Source organism: Pecten maximus, chromosome 4 (assembly GCF_902652985.1).
Source record: "Pecten maximus chromosome 4, xPecMax1.1, whole genome shotgun sequence".
NCBI classification, from domain to species: Eukaryota; Metazoa; Mollusca; class Bivalvia; order Pectinida; family Pectinidae; genus Pecten; species Pecten maximus.
In genome coordinates this window covers 47,361,961-47,385,597 of record NC_047018.1, presented here as the reverse complement: position 1 = coordinate 47,385,597, position 23,637 = coordinate 47,361,961, and the positions used below count along the sequence as shown (strand labels likewise).

The window sequence follows — 23,637 nt, the reverse complement described above, 5'->3', positions numbered from 1 at the left end:
ACATATTGTGTAATCGTGGTTTCTATAAATGATTACGTAATACCGTACTAATAAACTGAATCTACTGTCCCAAACCTGGTCTTTGTGTTGATACTTAAGACCTGTAATTGATACAGTACATTATTGTAATGAGCATATATATATATTACACCTGAAGAGCTTGCTCTCAAAGCATGTTGAAAGCGCTAGTGTGAATTTCTGGTTTGTGTTTTTTATTATTATTACTATATATATATATATACCCTTCTAAGACTCATCCTTATATGCTATGGGCCAGGAGAGTAATCCAGAAAGAAAACCAGAATAACTATTGTATGTCAGATTGGTCATTAGACGTATACAAACATTTTTTTTTTTTTACACAAAAAAAAAAAAAAAAAATGTTTATACTTACACAAGGGGCAGAGCATTAACTACATAATTTAATTTTGCGATTTGTGGATATTGGATAAATCTTAAAGAGCAAAAAATGCATATGTAATCTGACCCCGTGTCACTATTCCTCAAGGTGTAAAGGTGGGATACATGTCAAATCTTGAGGCTCCCAGCAAGCTTTCCACCCCGCAATATTCCCTACTGTCTAGAATACTGGACAAGCTTTCAGATTATTTCTTTTCCATTGTCTAAAAGTTTAGTAAACTGGACACGATTTTAAATATGCCATCCATCATTTGCTAGTACGCTAGATAAGATTTTTCCAAATGGATAGTAGATCTACCGGCAGAAATTTTAAGTTAACTATCCCATTGGCTAGTATACAGGATGAAATTTTAAGTACACCCTTTCCCACTGGCTAGTATACAGGATGAGATTTTAAGTAACCCTTTCCCATTGGCTGGGGCATATAGTGGATGGAATTGTATTACAAGTTAACTCTCTCCCGTTGGCTAGTACACAGGATGAGATTTTAAGTACACCCTTTCCCATTGGCTAGTATAGTGGATGAGATTTTAAGTACACCCTTTCCCATTGGCTGGCCATGGTATACCGAACAACTCTAGTTTCCCATTGGCTTGAAACTGCTTGACAAAATCTTGGGTTCTAAAATTCCTGAATCCTAATGCCCGTGTGGTCTTAAGTACCTTTACCAATATATATAATGAAAGTGTACTGGTGAAAGCTGTTTCTGTACTGATCCACGAAATTAACATATGAAAAGAAATACACACATAAAAATATAGTTTTTAGTCTTACATTTACATATATATATAAATCATACTTACTTTCCAATGTGGAGATTCTCTGGATGCTTCAGCTCCTGTTTTGTCTTCAGGACACTCCGACTCTTCACATACTCGCTCTTGGAAGCTTCCAACAGCTCTACCGCACTCTTGCGCCGATGTGCTACATCAACAAAACAAAAAAAAACGTGGATTATTATGCAGCTAATGTTATGGAATATCGCCTTGTGATTCTCTCTGGTTTAATGGCTGTGTTGTGTAAATATATTAATTTTTATGGGGCTACATCAGCTGCTGATAGATTTCTTAATTGCCTTGTGTGAATTCAAGTGAATACTGAAGGATAGAAAATATAAATGTACACACACTGCGTCTGTGTAAACAACCCAAGCTCCCGGCTCTTAGGGCTGCAGGACAATGTCCTCGCTGTCGTCAACCAGCGCATAAATAGCTTGGTGGTATCCCAACAACAACCTTTTACAATACAACACAGCAATGTACATAACTCCACTGATGATTCAATGTCACACAGCAGTTCTTTTTAAAAAAAGAATATTTAAATCTATACAATGATATAAGTTGGGTTTTTTTCAGGTGAGTTTGCCAGACAGCCATCCCTGAAAATATTGATCATCTTGTAGAATCAGAATGCTCTGACATGTTTCTCCAAAAACAATTTACTGGAAACCTTTCTTTCATCCTACATGCATGTGAACTTGGTTCAATAAAAAAAAACTGAGAATGTTCATACCATATTCATCTTCAAATAATCCACCATCTGAATTTATTCAGAATCATCAATTTTAAAACAGTAAGATAAAAGTGGTTTACAAATTAGCCCTCCCAAAACTTGAATGCTGATCTTTTACACTTGGGGAGGGGGCTTATATGAGGATAAATACCGTACAAAAATTTAACAATATGGAAAGGGTCATATTTGAGGATGAATATGGTACCAATCTTTTACACTAGAAGAGGGGGGCTTATTTGAGGATAAATATGGTACTAAACTTTTACACTTGGGGAAAGGGCTTATTTGATGATAAATACTGTATCAAACTTTACACAGGGGTGGGGTGGGGGGGAGGGGGTGCACTTATTTGTCTAGGATAAACGCAGTACTTAACTTTTACTCAAGGGGAGGGGGCTTATATGATGATAGATACGGTACTAAAATTTTACACGAGGGGAGGGGGTTTATTTGATGATTAACACAGTACTAAACTAAACTTTTACACGAGGGGAGGGGGTATATTTGATGATTAACATGGTACTAAACTTTACACTAGGGGAAGGGGGCTTATTTGATGATAAATACTGTATCAAACTTAACACAGGGGTGGGGGGGGGGGGGGGTGCGCTTATTTGTCAAGGATGAATGCATTACTTAACTTTTACTCAAGGGGAGGGGGCTTATATGAGGATAGATATGGTACTAAACTTTACACTAGGGGAAGGGGGCTTATTTGATGATAAATACTGTATCAAACTTAACACAGGGGTGGGGTGGGGGGGGGGGGGGGGGGGGATGCGCTTATTTGTCAAGGATAAATGCATTACTTAACTTTTACTCAAGTAGAGGGGGCTTATATGAGGATAGATATGGTACTAAAATTTTACACGAGGGGAGGGGGTTTATTTGATGATAAACATGGTACTTAACTTTACACTAGGGGAAGGGGGCTTATTTGAGAATTAATACAGTGTATATAGCTCACAGGTGAGAATCATATCAACACACCTTTACACCATTACCAGGAAGTGATCAGGTTTGTTTATGATAACATTGGGTCGAGTTGGCTAGAGTTCTATATACAAACAGAAGTTCAACTTCATCTCTCACATAACTCTCCTCGCTTAGTGCCCAAATAACTACCCAAATATCTAATATATAGAAGGCAGACCATTAATTAATTACACTTTTAACTAACTAATTAGTTAACAGATTACTTACCTAATTAGTTAACAGATTACTTACCTAATTAGTTAACGGTTTACCTACCTAATTAGTTAACAGTTTACCTACCTAATAAGTTAACAGTTTACCTACCTAATTAGTTAACAGATTACTTACCTAATTAGTTAACGGTTTACCTACCTAATTAGTTAACAGTTTACCTACCTAATACTTAACATTTGACCTACCTAATTGGTTAACATTTTACCTACCTAATTAGTTAAAATTTTACCTACCTAATAAGTTAACATTTTACCTACCTAATTAGTTAAAATTTTCCCTACCTAATAAACCTTTTCTCTACCTAATACTTAACATTTTACCTACCTAACACTTAACATTTTACCTACCTAATCGGTTAACAGTTTACCTACCTAACAAGTTAACAGTTTACCTACCTAATCGGTTAACAGTTTACCTACCTAATAAGTTAACAGTTTACCTACCTAATTATTGAACAGTTTACCTACACTACCTTATTAGTTAACAGTTTACCTACCTAATAAGTTAACAGTTTACCTACCTAATCGGTTAACAGTTTACCTACCTAATAAGTTAACAGTTTACCTACCTAATTATTGAACAGTTTACCTACACTACCTTATTAGTTAACAGTTTACCTACCTAACCAGTTAAAATTTTACCTAGTTAAGTTCAAAGTTTAACAATATAACATCACTCCTTGTATTTCTCAGGAAGCTGACAAAGAACTCCTATATGTTGTTCAGTGAGGTAGTCACCAACTACTACAAGAAGACCCTGCCTCAAAATGACCCTGGCTGTTAATAGGACGATAAACAAAACAAAAGAAACCTCTTGAGTTCAAGAAGATAAACATCTAGAAGCACATGGACTAATTGAACAGCTGCTTCTTAGGGTATTTTCCTATTAAACTTTAAGATAAAAGAAATTCGAAAAAAATATTTTATTAACCTGATGTACGTCAGTTTTATGATCTACACCATTAAATGTCATGCAAATTGCCCCCTCAGCACAATAACATATCACGATACATAGACCTTTTCTCTTCAAAATTATCCATACAAGCAAGCATGGATATATGTGATCAAGGCGTTGTAACAATGCTGTGATGTATGACAAATAAACAGAACATCCAAGTTTCTCTGACATGCCATGCAGAATGCATGGTGTTTGATGCTCAAACATGAATCACATAAAGTCCCTCCCTAAGGTGTCTGTCCTAGCCATGTAGGCTGCTCGTGTACAAGAAATGTGTGATATTTGCATAATCAAGAACAGCAAATTTCTCTTGCCAGCCATTATTCAAAAACCTTGGAAAGCACAAGCTGCCATTCTGAGGGTTATGTGTACTTTTGAATGATTCAAGACTTACGTAAGATGGGATACTAATGAATTCCCAAAAGGCCGGCCACATTTGTGAGGGAATCGGTCGATACATCATGTATTACAGTAAATACAACATTTCCTGGGGAATCACAAGATGTAGAGCTACATTCCAGATACGAGTTCATCCTTTTCACTCCCAGCTCCAGACACACAAGTTACCATTCATAATGGAGCTAATGAACCCTATTAGTCAAAAGACATTCAAGTTACGTAATCCTGACATTGAAACAATTTTTACTTTGCAGCTCCACGCCAAGAAAATCCGGAGAAGCTACTATATGACATAAGGATTCCGACTCCCACACACTAGTTCTTGGAGACCCAGGGAATTAGCTTAAACAGTCACAGTCGAAGCTAATGATACACCGGTGAATCCGCTCTCAGCTGGAATCTCATAAATACACAACACATTTCAACTCATTAGGTTGTCCTCATGTCAGAAGTTATTAGAGATTAGTGAAATTATGTTCTGGAATAAACAATCATGACCTTGACCTTTCAGGAAAAACATTATATAAATAGAAACCATTATCACCAAATTAGGTACAAGACTGAGTAGAGTATCAATTTTCTAATGTGACAATGGCATTGTCTTAGAAGTAATAAGACAGATTTAAATGATAATTTGCTTCATCATGCAGGGCCTCTTTTATGTAGGTATTTTTGAGCTATGTGGTCAGAAAGGGCTTTTTTGGTGAAGATAAAGGGCTCCATTCTCTGCGGCAATTATATTTTCTTCTCATTTCACCAATTTTCCTCCTAAAATGAAGCAAAAGGCCCCATCTAAAATCAGTGAAAAAAAGTCCTGTCAGACAACAGTACTCATTCAGATGTGAGGTAGGTTATATTGGAGGATGGGAGATAGGTACATTGTAAATGAGGTTGGGGATGAGGAATAGGTAGTTTGGGTTGGGGATGGGGATAGGGGTTGGGGGTTGGGGATGGGGGTGGGGGGGTAGGAGTGGAAACGGGGGTCGGGATAGGGGGTAAATATATGAAGTTTGGAATGAGACTGGGGGTAGGTAGTTGGGGTGCAAATAGGGGATATTTTATAAGTTGGGAGTGGGGATGGGGTTAGGTTAGGATTGGGGGTTGGTGGTTGGGGTTGGGAGAATACGGTAGTTAGTGGGGGTAGGGGTAGATAGTGGGAGTGGGAATGGTGAAGATAAGTAGTTAGGCTATGTTGATCTTTCAAACCTCTGACTTTTGTTCATAAAAACACATACATCACCGACCAAAGGAGGCAAGTTAGCTACTATACATGTATATCCCATCTTCAGTAGATACATTGAGCCAAAATTGAGATGTTGATTTGGACAAGCCCATAACAGTACAGCACCATGGGGGGCATCAATCAGGCGGCCATTACCGCACAGTCGGACAGTCGGTACAGCTGGATAAAGTAGGTGTGAAGAATGAGCTGGGTGTGACTGTTAATGGCTACATAGACTAAACATTGATTTTGCAAACCCACCCAAGGTGTTGTAGTGAGGCCATTGTCTGTTCCTGTCAGTCTAAGGGTCAAACGAAGGTCAAACAACAAGTATGGAATATATATTGTCTCAAAATATATATATGCAACTGGCAATATGGATTCTAGAAATCTCAAAAAAAAAAAAAAAAATTCTAAAATAGCAGCAGAAATTGATGTAACATGCTTTTCATGTTTGTGACTGATGCACAGGTGTATTTAATGAAAGCTGGTAATAAATATTTAGAGCAAATCTTGGTTCTTCTTGAGATAATTTCTACACCCAGTTAAGTTCTTTGATATATTTAATGAAACATGATTCACTGAACAAATTAAATTTCAAATACAGGACTTTAATGACTGTATCTCCAGCAGTATAATCTCAAGCATGTTTTTCATAAAAGTACACTATTAGGATTTCGTTTTTTTTTTGTTTTTGTTTTTCAGTTTTTTTTTGTTTTCAGTTTTTATTTTTTTTTTTAATTTTTGTCATGTCTAAAATAAAACTCAAAAAAGTATACCTTTAAAATCATGTCTGAAAAACGACAGTCTATCTTAATATTATATCATATTATAAGAAAATAATCCTTTCACCATCAAACTTTTGGAAAAACTGCAAAAATTTGAACCATCAATAAAAAATCTTTATTGCACTTTAAGTTTATTTTCAGCTCTCTTCCTCTTGGACAAGCTATAAATATCCTATAGACCTATACAGACCACAGCCAAGCTATAAATAGACACATTTACAGATGTTATACTTTTAGTCGAAGCATGATGCAAGGTGATGAGGATCTCGGAGGTAATTATTTATGATACGGACATTTTGATCGATCCCTTACATTAACAACAAGAAACCCATGCTATTTAGGGCCATTTCCTGTTAGACCTGTTGTCATTTTTCGATTATGTCAGCAAAAAATTGAGATACATTGTATCACCATCTGTAAACTTAAAGTGCTGTACGACTCTGTATCATATATATATGTATATCTGTATCTCTCCGGAAACAGATAATGGTATCTGGCACCAACTGGGAGTAAGCCCTAATGTTTAGGGAGAAGACCTGTGTTTGTATACTGGGATAAAATGTTTCTGGATCTAGTTTTTATGATGGCAATGATATCCATTATTTATATAACGTTAAAACAAAGAAAAGCAGGAACTCAGATTGAAATGTACCCGCCCCGCCCAGCTCATCAATGAAATAAATCTATATAAGGGTTCCAGAGACGTTTAACCTTGAGTGAAGGTCAAAATCTAATTAGGTGTAGACCTAATGATAATATGGAGCTATGGTGTGAATATGGATATCGTGTCCACAAGCTTTTTACTTTTAAGTGGTCAAGACTTTGACCTTAGATCATAAACACTGACCGATGACCTAAAAAAATCTAATCAGTATTAATCTTGACGGTGTTATTATATAATGCTATGGTATGAATATGAACTAAATTTGTTCAGGGGTTAATAAGATATTTCCTGTACAAGATAATCATAGGGGATTCATCCACGGATGGACTCAGGCACGGATGGACTCAGACACGATGGACTCCGGCATGGACAGAGTAATTACCATATAAACACATGATGCATGCATGGCCACACATGTATATATACCCCCCACCCGATTACTGTACTGGAATGGGGCAAACATTTGTAATAAATAAACAGATGGAAAATCTCCAGATGGCGAAATTCTAAAAGAACCAACGTCTTGCTAAGTTCATTTTACTATATAGACTCCAGGGGGATCCCTATAGTGGATACAGTTCTCTTAAAAACACAGTAAACAGATAAACATATAAACAATAGTAAACAAACAATAGTAAACAAACAATAGTAAAAACCCCCAATAAACAATAGTAAATAAACAATAGTAAACAAACAATAGTAAACAAACAATAAGCAATAGTAACCAAACAATAAACAATAGTAAAATAAAAACAATAGTACAAATAAATAGTAAATAACAAAAATAAATGGTAAATAAACAATAGTAAATAAACAATAGTAAACATGAGTTGCTCCTCTTCTTGATTTATTTGTAATACTTGTAAATGTTCTTAGGTCATCATTAATAACAAAGATCTTGAGTAAGAATTTTTTTACAAAAATATAATGGAATGGCCTGCTGAAGCATTGTCTGTCTGGAGACTTAAACCAGGTTCTAAGTATACACTAAAATGTTCTTTACAGCAATTGTACATCCAATCAAGTGCCTTAATTTACATACAATCTGACGGCAAAGCTCAGAGAGGAATCTTCTGCAAGGATTCACCAACTTGAGACAGACCAGTATAATTGTCTGGAGAAGCCTACCCTACCGTGTCAATATACAGTGTACATTAAATTCTGAGAAGTCTCAACCTTGTTACTTTGTTAAAGACCCAGTAAAATTTATACGTCGGCAATAATTCTCAGATTCTGTAGACACACTGGAGCTCATCGATCAGAAAATTGAGTACGGACAGAAACGGTGAACACCATGTCTGAATAAAAGATACGAAAAAAAATTTGATTCTACTGCATATAGCTCTATTGATTTCGATTAACACATAACCTTACATCCACCCCCGCATACTGGCGTTACCTCAAACATCCGACACCTAAAGGCATTAGTGACTTCCAACACAGGGGCATGTACCAATGTTTCTGGCAGGGAAACATTGGTACATGCCCCTGTGACTGCCAAATCCTTTCAGGAGGGTCCTTGATATCTTTATCTTCATTTGATATGTCACGTACCACCTCCATTTTATCATTCATACATTTTTTGTGAGATTTCAGTCAATGTGAAAATGATCCAGCATTTTCACAGAAAAGCACTACTGGTCATAATTTGTCACTTTCAATTACACCCTTAATATATAAACCGACATTCGATATATTTCAACAAAATAAAAGCAATATCATCCGTTTATATTTAGGACTGAGAAATGATAGTATATATCTATATAGATACATAGATAAAAGGAATGTTTTACATATATATAGAAATATGAAGATCAATAATCTTGAGGAATAAACAGTTCGTATGCATGTATAACAAGACTCGACTAAAACCCCTCCGGGTGAATCATGCACCAGTGTGTCTGTTTCTTATATAGGAAACTCCCATAAAAATATAACAGCAATGCAAAACAGTTACAAATACTCATAGCGAGAATTTTAACAGTTTACCAAAACAGCAATAACCTTGTAATGAGCTATAGCCTGCTTCACCTACCGAGAAACATACCGAGAAATATACTCCTACATAAACAAACACAGGTCAGTTTAAATACACTAGAGTACATTTTTGTATTTCGTATCAATTCTACACAACACAAAAATTCAGGAACAGATAATTTCTGGTACTCACCATACAAAATAGAATGTCCGCTATATACAGTGTATCCACAAAAAAAAAAAAAATTCAGCTGACTTGGTAAGATGTATAAGTGATTCCTACGAGGAAGTAATAATGACTTTCCAGCCTCCGTACCACTCACCTATGAGAGGCTACAGGTGTACGGGTCCAGGTGAGAGGAGCTCGAACCACATGTGTATAAGAAGAGCACTACTATAGCACTGAAGCCTTCCGAGTCTGCGAGCTGGTACCGCAGAGCTCTGACAGGCAGGCTCGGCTGACACGGAATGTCAAATGTATCTACCCACTACATCTCGTACTCAACAGCACGCAAGTCTTAAACTGTTGAAGACACTTTACTCAAACTCTTATTAATCAATTACCAAGCTTAAGCATGCATGTGTACTGCCATATATTATTGAAGGAGCAGAAATACAATACTAATGTGATATATGCCATCCTGAAGACACATTAGCATTCTACACTACTTAAGTTGATATTAACAACTTCATGGAGCCATGTATGTCCAAAGTCGGCACGATCCCCAGGAAGAAATTTCACAATTTTCATCAGGAACAAATTCAAACCTAAATCTTTATACTTGAAATTACAGCAAAAGTGGCAAGGATTCTAGACGTTCTTTAAAACTAGATCATGCAAACTTACAATGACGGTTTTAACCAATAATTGACAGCATACATAAAATTTGTATTAAAATGCTAGATATTTTTCCGGGTGAAACTGCAAACTAACACTTATTTGAATGACACTTGACATTTATGGCAAAAACTGCCGAAGACAAAACCAGGAATGTAACCTAAATCCATTGTTTATATAGATCTCATACATGTACCTAACAGTTATAAATATAGGCATACACCAAGCCTATGATTTGGGAGCACCGTTGATGTCCGAGTTTGCGTGACTATGGACTATGGATGTCCCGAGGACGAGATACGGTCCTTGCCTTGTGTACTGAGTGTATAATTTAACTACTACTATCCATTGCTTGTGAATAACAAAAAAAAAAAAAAAAAAAATTCTAATTTCAAATTCAAAGTCAGAAAAATTTGACTGTTGTCTATATATGGACTATCTTAAGTACTGTGAGGTGAATGTCTGATTTCTGACCCCCCCTCCCTCCCCAGCATTAGATATGTGAAACAGTATGGGGGTCTCCTGGCCAACCAAGTTTTCTCTTGTTTCCTCCCACAGTATGAACCCCTCAAGCTCATGCGCTTCCATCCGAGCCAACAAGAGTGATCAATAAACGATACACGATGCTTGCAATGGTTGTTAAATAAATTAAGCTAATATTCATTTTTTTTTAAACTGTTTGTACACGGAGCTTTATTTAATATCCTTTGTGCCTATCAGTTTCACATATTTCAGGCTATACACTGTTCTAGATTAAGAATTTCATTATTACTTGGTTATGTGGAAAAAAAATCCAACCGAAAGTAATCAATAAGTCAATTTATTTTCAGTGTGTGATTTCTACTTCACGGCAAAATTATCGGGGACTGGTTTGGGTTCTAAAGAAATTGAATAAAATCTATTGACTAAAAATCATTATCTGTATAATTTGTGGAATATTATTTTGTCTGGATAATTTACTTGCTTGGTGTACGCAGACGGCAGTTGCATTGACGTCAGCATGCTGCCACAATTACCATGTTTGTTGATGAAGTAAATCAAATCACCGAGACTTGAGCTGAGCTCCCAAGACATACGCCATTGGCTTTACATATATAACGGTCTTGTGTGGAAAAGTCAATGCCTTCTTATAAGGTGAATATAACCGTCAGCATGGCCTTGTTGTGTAATAATTCATACGGTAACCCGGAGAACTGTTGCGGTATGGGCCGCTGTCAAGCAGTTACGTCACAATCCGGGATATGCAGCCAGCCGTCAGCTTGGTAAGGTAATATCCTCAGTAATGCTCCTAATGCCAGTTAATTGGTTTCCGCGTGTTCTCTAGAGAAGTCAAATCAAAGTCAGATCGTACAAACGCAACAATTGATTTCTGTCTCTTTGTCCCATAAAATCTCATTTTGCAATGTCAGCAGATTGGAAAGAATGAGCAGTGTTCAGAAGATATGGGCAATAAATATGATTACAGATTACTTGATTCATGAGCAATTTCATCCTTCCTTGTAACTAGTATGATTCAATAATAACCATAAGTCAAAAGTCAGGAAAAATGTACTTCTTAACCAGGAAAAATGTACTTCTTAACCTGGAAAAATGTACTTCTTAACCTGGAAAAATGTACTTCTTAACCTGGAAAAATGTACTTCTTAACCTGGAAAAATGTACTTCTTCACCTGGAAAAATGTACTTCTTCACCTGGAAAAATGTACTTCTTAACCTGGAAAAATGTACTTCTTAACCTGGAAAAATGTACTTCTTAACCTTGAAAAATGTACTATGTACTTCTTAACCTGGAAAAATGTACTATGTACTTCTTAACCTGGAAAAATGTACTTCTTCACCTGGAAAAATGTACTTCTTAACCTGGAAAAATGTACTTCTTAACCTGGAAAAATGTACTTCTTAACCTGGAAAAATGTACTTCTTAACCTTGAAAAATGTACTATGTACTTCTTAACCTGGAAAAATGTACTTCTTCACCTGGAAAAATGTACTTCTTAACCTGGAAAAATGTACTTCTTAACCTTGAAAAATGTACTTCTTAACCTGGAATGATGAAGGGGAAATAGACTCAGACTACGGTTCTGTAACAACATATTTACTGTATATATGAAGAAATGAAAATGTAGATTTACTGTATCCTCATTAAACTACTGACCACTACTGGACACACAAAGTGGCCATTGTCAACTTAATGGTAAGTACCGTAAATATTCGGGTATAGTGCGCACTCGCGTATAGTGCGCAGGTACGTTTTTGAGGTTCATTTTCAAAAAATTTAGTGACCTCATCAAGATACTTACTGGGGAAAAAAAAACTCAGTCGTCAATTTTATACTGGACATCAGAACTCAGTAGTCCACTTAATGGTAGATTTTTTTCTGGACATCATTACTGAGTTGTCAATTTAATGGTAGATTTTATACTTGACATCAGAACTCAGTTTTCAATTTAATAGTAGGTTTTAGTATCCACACTAAGATTGGACATCAAAACACAGCTAGTTGTCAACTTAATTAATGGTCGATTTTAGTATCCTTGCTTAGACACTGGACATCAGAACTCAATTGTCAACTTAATGGTAGATTTTATACTTGAAATCAGAACTCAGTCGTCAATTTTATGGTCAATTTTATACTGGTCATCAGAACTTGGTTGTCAACTTAATGGTAGATTTTATACTGGACATCAGAACTCAGTTGTCAACTTAATGGTCGATTTTGAACTTGACATCAGAACTCAGTTGTCATCTATACTGGACATCAGAACTCAGTTGTCAACTTAATGGTCGATTTAATACTGGACATCAGATTTCAGTTGTCAATTTAATGGTAGATTTAAGTATCCACACTAATTAAGATACTGTACAGGAGATCATGCCCCACACAATCTACATGTGAAGACAATTTTCCCAGCCCCAGTGGATCTAACATGCTGATTCACCCTGATATCAGCGGTATCATACTATGTTTACATTTCTCAGGGATACACCGACATTTTAATGATCATGAGAACTTAGAAGAAAGTGTGGGCATCGCCTCAACAGGTGTTTACTCACACAGGTGAAACTTTTATAACTAATCCTCAAGAAACTTGTTGTACATATATATAAAGAGTTTCAGAAAATCATTTCTAAATATTTTCTTCTGGTTGTAAAGTATTGTTGATGTAAGGATTTTGTTACACAACCCATGAATGTTTATACGTGACCTTTCGTGACCTTTCCATGACTAGTACAGTATAGGTCATCGAACAAATAGCCGGAACAGCATTTATACAAAATGTGTTAAATAGATAATTCAGAAAATCATAATGCATCATCCATTTCAGGAAAGATATCACAAGAAATAAGCACTGTACTTATATTAATATGGATATAGAGGCATTAAATACCCACCTCCATTACATATCCTGTAAAATCTGGATAACAAAAGACTTTTCACAGAAAGTCCGGTATCAGGTGCCAGCTATAGGGGCCACTGTATTATAGAGAGTTATTAGTGTATATAGACGAGACACTATATTATAGAGAGTAATTAGTGTATATAGACGGGACACTATATTATATATAGTAATTAGTGTATATAAACGGGCCACTGTATTATAGAGAGTAATTAGTGTATATAGATGGAACACTATATTATAGAGAGTAATTAGTGTATATAGATGGGACACTATATTATATATAGTAATTAGTGTATATAGACGGGACACTATATTATATATAGTAATTAGTGTAATTAGACGGGACACTATATTATAGATAGTAATTAGTGTATATAGACGGGACACTGTATTATATATAGTAATTAGTGTATAGAGAGGGGACACTGTATTATAGATAGTAATTAGTGTATATAGACGGGACACTATATTATAGATAGTAATTAGTGTATAGAGAGGGGACACTATATTATAGAGAGTAATTAGTGTATAGAGATTGAGAAGACCTGGAATTCATTCGTTATGTGAAATTTGGACTCAAATTTTTACACATAAATGACAAGGATCATCTTGACTAGTAATGTAAAACAATTTGCTGTAAACATTTTGACCACCTTGAGCCATGCCCACCTAACATGACATATTATATAGCCAGCCCTCCCCAGTCTACCTAACATGACATATTATATAGCCAGCCCTCCCCAGTCCACCTAACATGACATATTATATAGCCAGCCCTCCCCAGTCTACCTAACATGACACATTATATAGCCAGCCCTCCCCAGTCCACCTAACATGACATATTATATAGCCAGCCCTCCCCAGTCCACCTAACATGACATATTATATAGCCAGCCCTCCCCAGTCCACCTAACATGACACATTATATAGCCAGCCCTCCCCAGTCTACCTAACATGACACATTATATAGCCAGCCCTCCCCAGTCTACGTAACATGACACATTATATAGCCAGCCCTCCCCAGTCTACCTAACATGACATATTATATAGCCAGTCCTCCCCAGTCTACGTAACATGACACATTATATAGCCAGCCCTCCCCAGTCTACCTAACATGACACATTATATAGCCAGCCCTCCCCAGTCTACCTAACATGACATATTATATAGCCAGTCCTCCCCAGTCTACGTAACATGACACATTATATAGCCAGCCCTCCCCAGTCCAACTAACATGACATATTATATAGCCAGCCCTCCCCATTCCACCAAACATGACACATTATATAGCCAGCCCTCCCCAGTCTACCTAACATGACACATTATATAGCCAGCCCTCCCCAGTCCACCTAACATGACATATTATATAGCCAGCCCTCCCCAGTCCAACTAACATGACATATTATATAGCCAGCCCTCCCCATTCCACCAAACATGACACATTATATAGCCAGCCCTCCCCATTCCACCAAACATGACACATTATATAGCCAGCCCTCCCCAGTCCACCTAACATGACACATTATATAGCCAGTCCTCCCCAGTCTACGTAACATGACACATTATATAGCCAGCCCTCCCCAGTCCACCTAACATGACATATTATATAGCCAGCCCTCCCCAGTCCACCTAACATGACATATTATATAGCCAGCCCTCCCCATTCCACCAAACATGACACATTATATAGCCAGCCCTCCCCAGTCTACCTAACATGACACATTATATAGCCAGCCCTCCCCAGTCTACCTAACATGACATATTATATAGCCAGTCCTCCCCAGTCTACGTAACATGACACATTATATAGCCAGCCCTCCCCAGTCTACCTAACATGACACATTATATAGCCAGCCCTCCCCAGTCTACCTAACATGACATATTATATAGCCAGTCCTCCCCAGTCTACGTAACATGACACATTATATAGCCAGCCCTCCCCAGTCTACCTAACATGACACATTATATAGCCAGCCCTCCCCAGTCTACCTAACATGACACATTATATAGCCAGTCCTCCCCAGTCTACGTAACATGACACATTATATAGCCAGCCCTCCCCAGTCCACCTAACATGACATATTATATAGCCAGCCCTCCCCAGTCCACCTAACATGACATATTATATAGCCAGCCCTCCCCATTCCACCAAACATGACACATTATATAGCCAGCCCTCCCCAGTCTACCTAACATGACACATTATATAGCCAGCCCTCCCCAGTCTACCTAACATGACATATTATATAGCCAGTCCTCCCCAGTCTACGTAACATGACACATTATATAGCCAGCCCTCCCCAGTCTACCTAACATGACACATTATATAGCCAGTCCTCCCCAGTCTACCTAACATGACTTATTATATAGCCAGCCCTCCCCAGTCCACCTAACATGACACATTATATAGCCAGTCCTCCCCAGTCCACCTAACATGACACATTATATAGCCAGCCCTCCCCATTCCACCAAACATGACACATTATATAGCCAGCCCTCCCCAGTCTACCTAACATGACACATTATATAGCCAGTCCTCCCCATTCCACCTAACATGACACATTATATAGCCAGTCCTCCCCAGTCCACCTAACATGACACATTATATAGCCAGCCCTCCCCAGTCCACCTAACATGACACATTATATAGCCAGTCCTCCCCAGTCTACGTAACATGACACATTATATAGCCAGTCCTCCCCAGTCTACGTAACATGACATATTATATAGCCAGCCCTCCCCAGTCCACCTAACATGACACATTATATAGCCAGCCCTCCCCAGATCACCAAACATGACATATTATATAGCCAGCCCTCCCCAGTCTACCTAACATGACACATTATATAGCCAGCCCTCCCCAGTCCACCTAACAATACAACTCAACATTCTAAAACGTTCATCCTACAATGACTACTAGACCACTTTGTAATCTTTAATAATTATATCTCACAAAAAATATATTACATTTGGAGTTAAAAAAAAAAAAAGAGGAAGTTTGAAGAGAAAGTTTCAGCTAAATACTTAAGAACAATTCTTCCTCTTAATACATTTAATGTTATAGAGACCCCGGTCAGTTATAGAGACCCCGGTCAGTTATAGAGACCCTGGTCAGTTATAGAGACCCCGGTCAGTTATAGAGACCCCGGTCAGTCTGACAGGGTTATGTACATTAGTTTGGGTCAATACACAATGTAGTCATTGGTCCCCATCTACAGAAGCATCAGACTGATGCATACATATGTCATCTGACAAAGAGATGGAGTCTGGCAGATAACAAAGGGATAAAATACGACCCCTAGACATAATGGTTACAATAGGTTCTGGCTGGATGTGTTTGGCCTATATCGTAAAACCATGACATACCAGATCCAAAATATCAATACTGTAATGTGAAAGTAGGGCAATAAATTCTGGTCGTTTACAAACAGCCAAGCAAGATGTCAGTCATCCACTGATATGTTTTATTCCCAAACACAGAATCAAGTACTGTATTGCCAATTTCTGTGGGAAACGCTAAATCAAGTACAGACAATTTCTGTGGGAAACACCAAATCAAGTACAGCCAATCTCTGTGGGAAACGCTAAATCAAGTACAGCCAATCTCTGTGGGAAACGCTAAATCAAGTACAGCCAATCTCTGTGGTACACGCTAAATCAAGTACAGCCAACCTCTGTGGGACAAGTCAAATCAAGTACAGCCAATCTCTGTGGGACAAGTCAAATCAAGTACAGCCAATCTCTGTGGGAAACGCTAAATCAAGTACAGCCAACCTCTGTGGGAAACGCCAAAACAAGTACAGCCAATCTCTGTGGAAACAACAAATCAAGTACAGCCAATCTCTGTGGAAACAACAAAACAAGTACAGCCAACCTCTGTGGGAAACGCTAAATCAAGTACAGCCAATCTCTGTGGGAAACGCTAAATCAAGTACAGCCAACCTCTGTGGGAAACGCTAAATCAAGTACAGCCAATCTCTGTTGGAAACGCCAAAACAAGTACAGCCAACCTCTCTGGGAAACGCTTAATCAAGTACAGCCAATCTCTGTGGGAAACGCCAAATCAAGTATTGCCAATCTCTGTGGGACAAGCCAAAAGCCAAATCAAGTTCAGACATTGTTTGAAACACACAATTCAAGTTTTACCAATATTTCAGACACAACAACCAGACTGAGCTAATGTTCAAGACACCAAACCATGTTCAATAATGTTTGAGACACACCAAACCAAGTATAGCTAATGTTTTAGATACACAAAACCAAGTTGAGCTAATGCTTGAAATGCAACAAACCAAGTTAAGCAATATCTTTGAGAAACATCAACCAAATGCAAGTTGATCTAATGTTTGAGACACACCAAACCAAGTTCAATAATGTTTGAGACACCAAACCAAGTTTATCAAATGTTTGGCATCTAGACAACCAAATTTACTAAGTTTTGGGACATGACACCAAACAACAGTTGTTTTTTTTTATCATTGACCATGCATAAACACATAGATTCTCTAATATCAATGGTCGACTCACCGAAGATGTTGTTGTTGTTGTTGCTGTTGACGTGATGGCGAAGGAAGTCCGGTCCTTTGTCCCGTATACGATCAGGTGTCATAGTAATAGACGTCTGTACTGCCATGACGACTGATGTCCTGTCCTGGTACAGCCCTGGGTGGGGGGTGGACAGTGGTCAGTGAGTTCTGTCATAAAGACATCTGGCCATGAGAAGATCCTTACATTTGACTCATGATAACACTCTGTCCCAGCCTCTACACACTAGGTAAATCTAAAAAAAAAAAAACAGCTGACATTTAGAGACTTAAAAAAAAACACATGACTCAGTTTTCACAGATAATGATCACACGATATCCATCATCTGGATAACACACACCTGTAATCCCGGTTTTTCATTCACGATCAGTATACCAATAATTACAGGTAATTGATCATGAGAATTTGTTGAAGTTATAATCCTCGTTCGTATTCCTAATCTGTGTATCGATACTTACACATCGGTAATTACAGTCAATCGAGGATCAGCTTTGGTCACTTGTGCAGAGGAACTGACTCCTAAGACATTTAAACCGGGGCAGATACACACATGTTTATACAGGAAATAGACGTCTTTTGTTGTTTTGTTATAGACAATACATATCACCACCACTGGAGTCCAGCCAACAGCTTAACCCGCTAAATCTTCCAGGTACACAAAAAGTGCACCAACTGGTTAAGAGACCTTCACTGTAGACCCTGGGAAAATCTCAACTAGGAAGCAGAAAATTGAAAATGTCAAAAAACACTGTCTTTAACAAAGGTCTGTATCTTTCACGCTAAGTCTGGTTGAGTGACATACAAAACTTTCCTGCAGGTACGAAGCCTCCCAGACCTTAGGAACACAAACACTCACCTGTATGATGTATATATGTAGGTAGCAGCTACAGGTGGATGTTATCTATACTGTAGGTTTCAGGTATCAAAAATTTTAGATCAGTGACCAGGTACCCCATCTACATAATGATGTGTACCTAATTGATTGTCCAGGTGCCCCCTGACCCCCCACCCCCCATCCCCACCCCTTACTCCTCCTCTATAATAGCTCAACGTTTGTTGCTAAGATACAGACACTAAATAAGTATAAAGAACATCAATCTATGCCAGTGTCTCCATAAGGAATGGTACCTAAGTCTTACAAGGAAATTATAGATAATTTATCACATACAAAAATGATGTACTACCGTATTTGCTGTAATAAGCGGCCAGGGTTTAAAAATTCTCAAAAAGGGGACATTTTTCAGGTAAATAAAATCAAAATTTATCAATACAATAATTATATATATATATAATGACAATATTATATTACTTGACAGGCTAGAAAAATGTGTTAAATAGTCCAAGTAATTGATGACAGTTATGAGAGAATGTTTAAGAAAAACCGAGGAAAGTAAACCATTTTTTAATAGAAATGGTGCAACTTTTTCATAAAAGTCTGTAACAAAAATATACGAGGGGTGCCTTTTACATAGAATACAGAAATAGCTACTGCAAACCAATTTTTTTGCGGCAACTTAATTTTGCATTTCCATGCCTTATGACTTTCTCTGGCCAATCATTTTCATGTTATACTGTCATAAAATGGCAACAGTACCTGTGATTGAAACTATTTTGCGGTGATTAATTTTTTGTGAATTTAAATCACCTGCGAAATACACAAAAAATAATATCCGCATTCAGAAACAAGTAGATTTACATATTATAGCCATTTTGCCTTTCTTAGAAAAAATTTTGACTAAAATTTTCTCAGAAAAAGTTAAAAATTTTGTCCATACCTGTGTAAAAGTTTATAAAGATCCACATCATCAAAGTTGATACTTCATCTGATATCAATGTACATGATTTAGTACCTGGATTGACTGAAGTCTGTTGGTTGGTTACATTCTCTACACTGTTTGTCAGGATGTATCTGGGTAGCCCTTATAAAGCTGTGTAATGTTATAGGTATACACACCAGGACGGCTAGGACCATCCTTATCATGTACTTGTAGTTCATTAATAACCAGGCTTGGCATTATAAACTGATAATGAGGCACCTCTGGTATACTGACCTCTCAAAGCATAGTCAGCTTAACCGTCAAAAGTCAATCACCTTTTTATTGGTATGTTAAGCTGACAGGACAAAGTCATCAGTTTATCATTGATTTCAACCCATATCAAAACATGATTTAGAATAATGAGACTGTTTATATGAAAAAGAACTCGAAGTTTTAGACTTATTATAAATTTATTGAAAGCTGTATACCGTCGAAGCTTTACAACATCATGTGTTCCATCTCCCCATTGTTAAAGCTAGCTTTCAAATGGTGTTTAAGTGCATCCCAGCTATTAGCCTCGAACTAACGAATATGAAGATGTACTTCAAAATATTATTAAATTGCTCTAAATACAGGTATATATGTGACTCATATGCTGAACTATATATATTATATAAATAACATTGTCAGGACACAAAGTGATTCAGGGGCCGCGGTGGCCGAGTGGTTAAGGTGTCCCGACACTTTATCACTAGCCCTCCAACTCTGGGTTGTGAGTTCGAAACCTACGTGGGGCAGTTGCAAGGTACTGACCGTTATGGCCGGTGGTTTTTCTCCAGGTACTCTGGCTTTCCTCCACCTCCAAAACCTGGCACGTCCTTAAATGACCCTGGCTGTTAATAGGATGTTAAACAAACCAAACCAAACTGAAGTGACTCATCAAAGGACTAAATATCAGTGTCCCTAGCTCGCAGTCTCATCAACGAGAAGATAATCTATGTACATCTATGTACAGGTACGAACATACAGCATTGTCGGTGTTAAGGTATGCTGTAGGACTTACATTATTGATTACGGAGATGTCTAAACTTATTGGGCATTGTCACAGTAGATGAAGTATTCTTTTACACTACAATACTCACAATGATCGATTCTTGAAATTTGTGTTCTATTGTTTTGCCTTTTAAAACCATATCTAAATAAAAAGCTTTAAAAATTCAATTTTATGGTGGTTCTATTGAATTACAAAAAAAATTTGATTGCACAATATTTTTTTTATTTACAAAATCAAATTTAATGGATACAAGTTTTACAAATTTTTAAATTCTGTTCTTTGATGTTTCAGTGACTTTATATAATACTTACATGCATATACAGTTATCTCAAAGTCTTAAGTGGGATCGCAATGAAAAAAAATCATGATATATCTTATTCAAGGTAACCCAAGTAATATTTTATATAGCATTTTAGTGTAGAGTTCAATTTTTATTTCCACTTAAAAAACATGGTCTTTCAGTTATTATCCTGGCTTGCGATAACAATGTTTGACTGTACATTTTATGTAACAAAAGTGTATCTGCATCGATATTGGGCTAAGCCGTGGTTTAGATCGACTACACAGTACAGTAACTGACGAAATTCTTTCTCCAATTAAATCCAGATGGCGAAAGGATCCTTAAAAACATAAATATCCTGTTTTCATTTTATACATCAGTAAATTCATAACACACCGAAAACCCAGTTGATATGAAACACACTTCTAAAATATACACTTCGTACATTTACCTGTATCATGAAATAATATCCGTACCGAATCCGGCAGGCCAACTAGCTTATCATACTACAACTAAATGTGAGATAATTTACGTCTGACATGTTAAATGTGGACATGATGAAACTATTTAACAGATTTACCTGTACGATGGCCAGGTAACCACAATACCTGGAATTGTTTCCGTGTGACGGAGCTTTGGAGTGGCTCAGGCTACAGCGATATCCCAGGACGATTTTTATAGTTAGGACATCTATATGTCATTGTTTAGTATTTAGTTTGGTATAACAGCTGTTCACCAGACAAAACACCGGGCAGGTCATCGGTCTGACCCGGATAGTGTATCAGTACAGCTAGTATTTATATATACATATATACTCTAAACTTAGTAACACAAATGATGAAGGAAGACAACTTTTTGACTCGTGCCCTGAACGGGCCTCGAACTCATGATCTACAGCAACCAATCGCCTAGCCAGAAATACTGTAGCTTATATACTTTAAATATACATACTAGAACATGTTTATTTACTACCTTTGCACAATAAAGCTACATAGGATGTCAAAAGTTTAGTTTTGTCTCATCTGTATTGAAAAATTTGAAATCAAGTCCATATAGCTTCCAGGCAGCTGACACAGGGACTTGGTACATTATATTTATTGAGCCAGGAAGTGACACAGGGACTTGGTACATTATATTTATTGTGCCAGGCAGTGACACAGGGACTTGGTAAGTATATTTATTGAGCCAGGCAGTGACACAGGGACTTGGTACATTATATTTATTGAGCCAGGAAGTGACACAGGGACTTGGTAAGTATATTTATTGTGCCAGGCAGTGACACAGGGACTTGGTAAGTATATTTATTGAGCCAGGAAGTGACACAGGGACTTGGTAAGTATATTTATTGAGCCAGGCAGTGACACAGGGACTTGGTACATTATATTTATTGAGCCAGGCAGTGACACAGGGACTTGGTACATTATATTTATTGTGCCAGGCAGTGACACAGGGACTTGGTACATTATATTTATTGTGCCAGGCAGTGACACAGGGACTTGGTACATTATATTTATTGAGCCAGGCAGTGACACAGGGACTTGGTACATTATATTTATTGTGCCAGGCAGTGACACAGGGACTTGGTACATTATATTTATTGAGCCAGGCAGTGACACAGGGACTTGGTACATTATATTTATTGAGCCAGGCAGTGACACAGGGACTTGGTACATTATATTTATTGTGCCAGGCAGTGACACAGGGACTTGGTACATTATATTTATTGAGCCAGGAAGTGACACAGGGACTTGGTACATTATATTTATTGAGCCAGGGAGTGACACAGGGACTTGGTAAGTATATTTATTGAGCCAGGGAGTGACACAGGGACTTGGTACATTAAATTTATTGAGCCAGGAAGTGACACAGGGACTTGGTACATTATATTTATTGAGCCAGGCAGTGACACAGGGACTTGGTACATTATATTTATTGAGCCAGGAAGTGACACAGGGACTTGGTACATTATATTTATTGAGCCAGGGAGTGACACAGGGACTTGGTACATTATATTTATTGAGCCAGGCAGTGACACAGGGACTTGGTACATTATATTTATTGAGCCAGGAAGTGACACAGGGACTTGGTACATTATATTTATTGTCCCAGGCAGTGACACAGGGACTTGGTACATTATATTTATTGAGCCAGGAAGTGACACAGGGACTTGGTACATTATATTTATTGAGCCAGGCAGTGACACAGGGACTTGGTACATTATATTTATTGTGCCAGGCAGTGACACAGGGACTTGGTACATTATATTTATTGAGCCAGGGAGTGACACAGGGACTTGGTACATTATATTTATTGAGCCAGGGAGTGACACAGGGACTTGGTACATTATATTTATTGTGCCAGGGAGTGACACAGGGACTTGGTACATTATATTTATTGTGCCAGGAAGTGACACAGGGACTTGGTACATTATATTTATTGTGCCAGGAAGTGACACAGGGACTTGGTACATTATATTTATTGAGCCAAGTTCCTGTGTGTAGTGACATTATGTAGTACCACTGTCACCATTCCTTGCACAAAAAGTGTAAGTCCAGCATAAACCAAACTTGAAAAGATCACAAAGTGGACATTTCATCCCGATTTCATGCTCTAC

The 23,637-nt window shown here is 37.5% G+C and overlaps 1 protein-coding gene across 6 annotated transcripts in view; it reads right to left on the bottom strand.

Moving 5' to 3' along the window:
• Positions 1-23,637, bottom strand: part of LOC117326284 (protein FAM110B-like) — a 43,555-nt gene that overhangs the window by 6,945 nt on the left and 12,973 nt on the right. For 3 of the 6 annotated variants that reach the window (XM_033882964.1, XM_033882963.1, XM_033882967.1), the window contains 2 exons: positions 17,915-18,167; positions 1,224-1,344 (listed from right to left, as the gene is read on the bottom strand). In XM_033882964.1, coding sequence (XP_033738855.1) covers positions 1,224-1,344; positions 17,915-18,020 — 227 coding nt within the window. In that variant the 5' untranslated portion in view covers positions 18,021-18,167. Of the gene's footprint in view, positions 1-1,223; positions 1,345-17,914; positions 18,168-18,390; positions 18,707-19,707; positions 19,826-21,603; positions 21,621-23,637 lie in introns of those variants that run through there. The other 3 variants (XM_033882968.1, XM_033882965.1, XM_033882966.1) reach the window with 3 other exon arrangements.